This window comes from Stegastes partitus, unplaced genomic scaffold (assembly GCF_000690725.1).
Source record: "Stegastes partitus isolate 25-593 unplaced genomic scaffold, Stegastes_partitus-1.0.2 Scaffold240, whole genome shotgun sequence".
Lineage (NCBI taxonomy): Eukaryota > Metazoa > Chordata > Actinopteri > Pomacentridae > Stegastes > Stegastes partitus.
This window is the reverse complement of record NW_007577971.1, coordinates 602,609-610,630: the sequence shown is the minus strand read 5'-3', so window position 1 is coordinate 610,630 and position 8,022 is coordinate 602,609. Positions and strand designations below refer to the sequence as shown.

General features: G+C 40.8%; 1 protein-coding gene across 2 annotated transcripts in view; it reads left to right on the top strand.

Annotated features, from left to right (window-relative positions):
- dnajc24 (DnaJ (Hsp40) homolog, subfamily C, member 24) overlaps positions 1–4,221 on the top strand; it is an 8,708-nt gene extending 4,487 nt beyond the window's left edge. The window contains exons 3-5 of one of the 2 annotated variants that reach the window (XM_008281649.1): positions 960–1,095; positions 2,652–2,720; positions 3,958–4,221. In XM_008281649.1, coding sequence (XP_008279871.1) covers positions 960–1,095; positions 2,652–2,720; positions 3,958–4,166 — 414 coding nt within the window. In that variant the 3' untranslated portion in view covers positions 4,167–4,221. The remainder of the gene's footprint in view (positions 1–959; positions 1,096–2,651; positions 2,721–3,957) is intronic. The other variant, XM_008281650.1, reaches the window with a different exon arrangement.
- Positions 4,222–8,022: the final 3,801 nt, after the last annotated feature.

Below are 8,022 nucleotides of genomic sequence, written 5' to 3'. Positions count from 1 at the left end.
TGATCAGCTCATCATCAAGCTCTGCAGAAGCCTGATAACGATCCTGATCATTTGAATCAGGTGTGTTGGAAGAGGGAAACATCTAAAACATGCAGGATTGCGGCCCTCGAGGACCAGGATTCGACACCCGTGCAGTAGAGCCATGCAGCTGGGTCACAGTTCCCCATGGACTGATAGTGAACATGGGAGCAGAATCTGGTCACTTCATCCTGGATAAGTGTCATGATGCCACATCAAGATAGACATAAACAAGAAAACAAGACAGGCATTGATTACATGGATTCTTACATTACGTCTGTCTGTCTTTACATAAAACAATCATGAATTTGGGTTCTTTCAGAGATCTATTACAGGTCTTCTAGAAAAATGATTTAATCTGCGGGGTCACAAATATACACACAGCAATTTAGATGATCATTTTTGGTGATGTAGAAAGTGTTAATCTAATTTTCTTAGTTTCATGGCCTCATAACTTTTTGTGAGTGATTCTGATTGACTACAGCTCCTCTGATCCAGTTTAAATAGAACCATCTGATCCACTCAGTCACAAACACAACAGGGAGTAAGTCTGAGGCACTCTGCATAGATCTGAAAAAGCAAATCACTGACTTGAACAAGCCTGAAAGTCACTTAAACTTTTGTTCATGACTGTATCTGTTATTGGACTGCTGCTTTTGTGGATGCATAAAAAATGCACACAGTTTCTTCTTGCTACGTCATAAGTGGAGGCAGGTACGTGGAGGATGGTCACTCAAGTGATTCCTCCTGTTACTATTTTAAAAGATAGCCCTACATGTTAGAAGATGACAAACCCAGTGTGTGTTCTGTGTTAAACTATATTCTGAAGGTACACCGACAATATTGTACTCTTCAGCTGTCTGAGTTTATAAAATCAAGTAGATACTTTTCAAATGTACAGTGATTGTCATTTGAACTTCTGTGTGTGTGCTTGTCTACAGTATCACCCAGACCGTCTGGGAGGTCAGTGTTCTTCAGAAGCAGAGTCTGGTGTGAAGAAGTTTCTAGAAGTTGATGCAGCTTGGAGGATCCTTAGTGACCAGAACACTAGGAGACAGTATGACTTGCAGAGAAGAGGTGGGACTTTAGATTTCACTTTAACGACTTTTGTTATTGGCATGTTTATTTTAGTTTTTTTGAAAACTTCAGTTATTATTTATGTTGAAATTTTAAATAGTTTTCTGACTGTTGCAGCAATCAGAAATAAACTAGACTGTCAGTTGTTTAGGCAGTTTAATCACTTGCTATTATTTAAGCGTTAGTCTTTTATTGCATTATTATTCATTATACATCACTTGGTGTATTGTCTCATCCTGTGTGAATGACAAGTGTTATGTGCGTGTCGTGGTGCTCTCTGGCACTGTGGGGAGTATCTCTGCCATGAGGACCATGAACAGAAAAGAGACCAATGTTGCTGTAACAGGCTACTTTATTGGGTACATCTTGCTAATACGGGTGAGACCCCCTTTGCCCTCAGAACTGCCTTAATTCTTTGTGGCATAGATTCAACAAGATGCTGTAAACATTCCTCAGAGATTTTAGTCCGTATGGACATGATAGCATCATGTAGTTGCTGCACATTTGTTGGCGTCACATCCATGATGCAAATCTCCCGTTTTACCACATCCCAAAGGCGCTCGATTAGACTGACATGTGGTGACTGTGGAGGCCACTGGAGAACAGTGAACTCATTGTCATGTTTAAGAAACAGTATGAGATGATTTGAGCTTTGTGACATGGTGTGTTATCAAGCTGGAAGTAGGAATCAGAAGATGGGTACACTTTGGTTGTAATGGAATGGACATGGTCAGCAACAAACCTCGGGTAGGCTGTGGTGTTTAAACAATGCTCAGTTGGTGCTAAGGGGTCCAAAGTGTACCAAGAAAATATCCCCACACCATCACAGCACCAGCAGCTGGAACCGTTGATGCAAGGCACGATGGATCCATGCTTTCATGTTCTTTACTCCTGAGACCTGGCAACGTTGTTCCAATCTTCTATTGTCCAATTTTGGTGAGCCTGCGTGAAATGTAGCCTCAGTTTCCTGTTCTTAGCTGACAGAAGAGGCACTCGGTGTGGTCTTCTGCTGCTGTAGCCCAGATGCTTCAAGGTCTGATGTGTTGTGTGTTCAGAGATGTCTTCTGCATACTTTGTTGTAACGAGTGGTTTTTTTGAGTTACTGGTGCCTTTCTATTGTCTCAAACCAGTCTGGTCAGTCTCCTCTGACCTCTGGCATCAACAAGGCATGTTTGCCCAGAGAACTGCGGCTCACTGGATAAGTTCTCTTTTTCGGATTATAATAGAGATGGTTGGGTGTGTATATCCCAGTACAACCATGCCACATTCAAAGTCAATTACATCACCTTTCTTCCTCATTCTGATGCTCAGTTTGAACTTCATCAGGTTGTCTTCGCCACATCTAAATGTATTAAGTTGCTGCCATGTGATTGGCTGATTAGATACTTGCATTAACAAGCAACTGAACAGGTGTACCTAATAAAGTGTGTGTGTGTGTGTGTGTGTAGGTGGGTGTTTTGTAGACTGCTTACATAACAGCAAAAGTTCCCAGCTGAAGCTACATAACATTGATTGTCTTCTTACAACAACTTAATCATGCATTAATACTCCTCCAGCACAGCAACTTCAGCAGGACTGGCCAGTAGACTCCACAGTTTGTCTGGAGGACATGACCTGGAACCAAGGTAATGGCACTCCTCCTACACTAAACACATACAAACAATAATGGTAGTTAGGGGGGCAAACATGTTTACCTTTCGCATTTAGAGTCAGTTATTTCTTCCTTATTCATAAGATCTCTGCACCAGCAGAACTTAAGTCCAATTGAAAGTGTAAGTCTGAATTCAATCCTTTTTGCTATATTGTAATTTGTGAATTCCACACTAAATGTACCACTTTGTGACACTACTATCTGTGACAATACAGTGCAAAGTGAGACCTACAGCACACAAACAAAGAGGAGGTGATGACCCAGATAGATTACACAACATTGGTATAAAATCTATCAAAAATCTGTGATGTTAGGAAACCCTAAATCATGTGACAGTGTATATTGTTATGTAATAATCCCCTAAATGAAAGCAGCATGAAATCACATTTTTGCCCTCATGTCTTTCATGTCAAGATAATTGTAACGATGTTGGTGTACAGCAACAGTGCTGTGTGTATAGGGAAAAACTAACAAATATTAAATGTACATTGAAGAAATAGTTCTCTTCAACTGAAGCACTACACTTTTGATTAAAACTAACTCCAAAGTGAGGTTGAAGCATTCAGTTTGTGTATGTGTACAAACGTGCCAATATAAAACTATGGTGCTGCAAGGTATACAAGAGAACAATTCAGTTACATTTTTTTTTGTGTCAGTTAATATATGTGTGTTTTACCATTCTGTGTGCTGTCAGTGCAGCTGTTTATTCCTGATGTGACAGCTGCATATTAGAACTGTTAAACTCGTTTACACATATCCAAGTTCATTTAGGTCTGATGAATGATCGCAGGTTCCCATAGCAAATCAAAGATTCTGAAAACTGTGGCTTTAGGCTCGACATACCTTGCGAAAGCGTTAATTTTGCGTTGTAGTACACCCCTGTGCTGGATCCATGTGATGGATCAGTACGGCTACATGAAGTTTGTATAAACATTCATGGATTTTGGAGAGCCAATCTTCTAGCACTGCCCTCGGGATTTTTACTTACCGATCTATGTTTGTGCTGTTCACATGTATACAATTTTTTGTTGTTGTTTTGGTACAATAAATCAATACATTTCGTCATTATACATCTTTATTTACTGTATCCACTTTTGGAGTAGCGTTAAATGTAATCATATAGTTGTCATGTTCATGATCAGTGTTTGGGATTTTGGTGATAAGGGCAGGCAAATCTTTTACAACTAAATTGTGAATGTGCATTGTTTCAGATGAGTGTGCATATACATACGACTGTCGCTGTGGAGGAGGATTCAGTGTCACTGAGGAAGAGGTGGACAAGGAGACTCGGAGTACACAGCAAAACGGTGAAGAGGAAGAATCAGAAGACGGACAGCAAAGAGGAGTGGTTGTTTGCTGTGATACGTGTTCCCTCAGTGTGTACGTCACATGGTCATTACAAGACTCAAATGTTAAATAAACGTTTCCCTTTTTTAATACAGTGCAGCAAATCAATAAAGCATATTGTTTGTTGATTTAAGTGGACACTATGAGAGTTTGGCTCCGTTGCTGGAGTGGATTTCGTGTTCTCCATCACTTCTGTTTACGTGCAGTGCTCAGTGGTAGAAGGCCAGGGTTTGTTGCAGTTAATGTAACACTGACAAAGTGCTTGTTCAAAGGGAATTGTTGAAATTGTCTGGTTTGACTTACTATGTGAAGTCCTCTGAGATGACCTATATTGTGAATTGGTGCTTTTTAAATTGAGTTGAATTGACAAGCATCTTAGATTTGACACCTATTAGATACCTGTATTTGTGCTAAAATGTAGGACAAAGTTAATTTATATTACTATAAAGCCAGAGGTTAAAATTAATGACCGATTATTCCAAGCACAGTACAGTCAGTATAGTATTTACAGTTGAAACCGGAAGTTTACATACACTGTGTACAAAGACATACAACCTTTTTTTTTTTTTTTCACACTGTCTGACATTAAATCAGACAGGGACTGGCTGTTTTAGGTCAGTTAGGATTACCAAAATTATTTCTATTTGCTAAACACCAGAATAATGAGAAAGATAGTTTTTTGGAGAATTTTTTATTACTTTCTTCAAAGTCAGAAGTTTACATACATTTCCTTAGTATTTGGTAGCATTGCCTTTAAACTGTATGACGTGGGTCAAATGTTTTGAGTTTCCTTTCACAAGCTTCTCACAATAGTTTGACGAATTCTGGCCCATTCCTCCTGACAGAACTGGTGGAACTGAGTCAGTTTGCTCCACACACCTTTTCAGCTCTGCCCACAAATTGTCTACAGGACTGGGATCAGGGCTTTGTGATGGCCACTCCAAAACATTGACTTTGTTGTCATGAAGTCTCTTTGTAACTTATCTAGCGGTATGCTTTGGGTCATTGTCCATTTAAAGATTCATTTACATCCAAGCTTTAACTTCCTGGCTGATGTCTTGAGATGTTGCTTCAATATTTCCACATAATGTTCTTTCCTCATGATGCCATCTATTTTGTGAAGTGCACCAGTCCCTCCTGCAGCAAAACACCCCCACAACATGATGCTGCCACCCCCATACTTCACAGTTGGGATGGTGTTCTCAGGCTTACAAGCTTCCCCCTTTTTCCTCCAAATGTAACAATGGTCCTTGTGGCCAAACAGTTCAATTTTAGTTTCATCAGACCACAGGACATGTCTCTAGAAATGAAGGTCTTTGTCCCTGTGTGCATTTACAAACTGTAATCTGTCTTTTTTATTTTTATTTTTGTTCTATTGGAGTAATGTGTTCTTCCTCTCTGAGTATCCTTTCAGCCCATGTCGGTACAGGACTGGTTTCACTGTGAATAATGACACTCTCTTAGCTTCAGCAGCGTCTTTCACAAGGTCTTTTGCTTTTGTTCTGGGGTTGATACGCACATTTCTCACCAAAACACTTCATCTCTGGAACACAGAACCCGTCTCCTTCCTGAGCTCTATGATAGCTGGACATTCCCATGGTGTTTATACTTGTGTATAATTGTTTGAACAGATGAACGTGTAACCTTCAGCCATCTGGAAATTGTACCCAAGGATGAACCAGACTTGTGGAGGTCCACAATTCTCTTCCTGATATTGTGACTGATTTCTTTAGATTTTCCATGTTGTCACAAAAGGAAGCAGTGTGTTTGAGGTGTACCTTAAAATATATCCACAAGTGTGCCTCCAATTAACTTAAATGTTGGCAATGAACCTATCAAAAGCTTCCAAAGCCATGACATCATCATCTGGGTTTTTGCAAATAGTTTGAAGGCATAGTAATATTAGTGTATGTAAACTTCTGACTTTGATGAAAGTAATAAAGTTCTGTAAAAAAAAAAAAAAGTCTCTCTCATTATTGACATTTAGCAAATAGAAATAATTTTAGTAAACCTAACTGAACAGTATTTCATGTTGTCACAACTTACTGGGAGTAAGCTATACATTTGTGGGTTTGGGCTCAAGGACTTGCGATTGCAAGCGCTCCACATAAAATACCCAGACCTATGGTCACCTCAGTAAATCTAGTCCACTGATCAACACTGGGACTATAAGCACTTAAAACTTAACAAGTTTGTGCGTTTCCCCTAAATACACTTGTATACGTGCCTGTGGACTACATGACAGTACTTAGTGGTAGTAATGAAGTAAAATCCTACCATTTTTATGTGTATGACCATCCATATTCACTGTCATGAGGAACTCAGACTGTGGAAAACCACCCTAGCTACCAAGTTAAAGCCACCTACAAAGATTAGCATCAAGTGTGGCAAAAACCAAGGAGGTGTTTTGTCCCCTTTGTTGTTCTGCATAGGTCTGAATCCCCAAGCCAGATCGTCACAAAGAGTGGCTTCAGATACTGGTTACAAAGTGGAGCAGCCACCTTCTCCACATGGATGATATCAAGCTGTATGCCAGAAATGAACAAGACATTGACTCACTGATCCACATCACCAGGATCTACAGCAGTGACAGTGGAATGTCATTCAGACTGGATAAGTGCAGTCACATGATATCAAAGAGGGGCAAGATGATCACCACTGAAGGGGTTGAACTACCAGTAGGCATCATAGCAGAGATTCACACCAGCTGTTAACTCCTTGGAGTTCTACAGACAATGCAAACCATTAGGTAACCACAAGTAAGTCAGCAACAGCCAAATACCTGCAAAAAGTGAGGCAGGTCCTGAAAAGTCAGCTGCATGGACAGAACAACATATAAGCTATTAAGACTTGTGCCCTGTCACTGTTTAGATACATATTGGTGTATTAACCTGGCCAAAGGAAGAGATAGAGGCCACTGATATCAAGACAAGGAAATACATGGAGGGTGTCATCCCAAGTCCAGCACCCTCAGACTGTACATAAAGCGGAATGGGGGACGGTGTCAACTACTGAGTGTCAGGGCCATTATCTGAAATAAAACAACAAAGATTACATCAGGAAGCTGGCCTCTAGTAATGCTACATGAATACCTCAAGCAGCAGCTGCTCCTTTCATGATTGTCCTTCTTCCTCTTCCTCCTCAAAGGACCAGCCGCTCCAATGCATGTACGACTGACAGAAGAAATGGTGGATATCGAGAAAACGTATCCCTTGGTGGAAAAAGCTGGTCTGAAAGACAGCACAGAGGCCCCAATCATGGCAACACAAACCTAATAGGCACTGAGCACAAGATCAATAGAGGCTGGCGTCTACCATACCAGACAGGACTCCAAGTGCAGGTTGAGCAAAGATGCTTTTGAGACAGTGCAGCACATAACAGCAGGCTTTAGGATGCAGGTGATCACAGCTTATTTGAAACGCACCAAGTAGCTGGCATAGTGTACAAAAACATCTTTTATTGGTCTCTGTGACATAGATTCAACAAGATGCTGGAAACGTTCCTCAGAGATTTTACTACATGTAGAATGGTAGCTTCATGTGGTTGCTGCATGTTTGTTGGCTTCACATTCAATTCAATTTCAACATGTGCTATCTCACAGCGCTTAACATGGTAAGACGGTAAGACTCCTTCTGAGCAAGCAGTTGGCAATGGTGGGAAGGACCCAAAAAAAAAAAAAGCTCCTACAGAACCAGCCTCAGGAAAGGCCGCCATATGCCTCGACTGGTTGGAGTTAGAGTGGGGATGAGGGGCGTGGGGATACCAGGATAGTACACAGAGAGAAGCAATACAAACAGAACAATAAGTATTTTAGGGGTCGGTGAGGCCAGCGGCTACAGATCAGAGATGTGAAGCTCCAGATCCAGAGACGTCCGCAGAGAGAACAAACACAGGACCTCATCATCGAGGGAAACACAAAGTTAGTGACA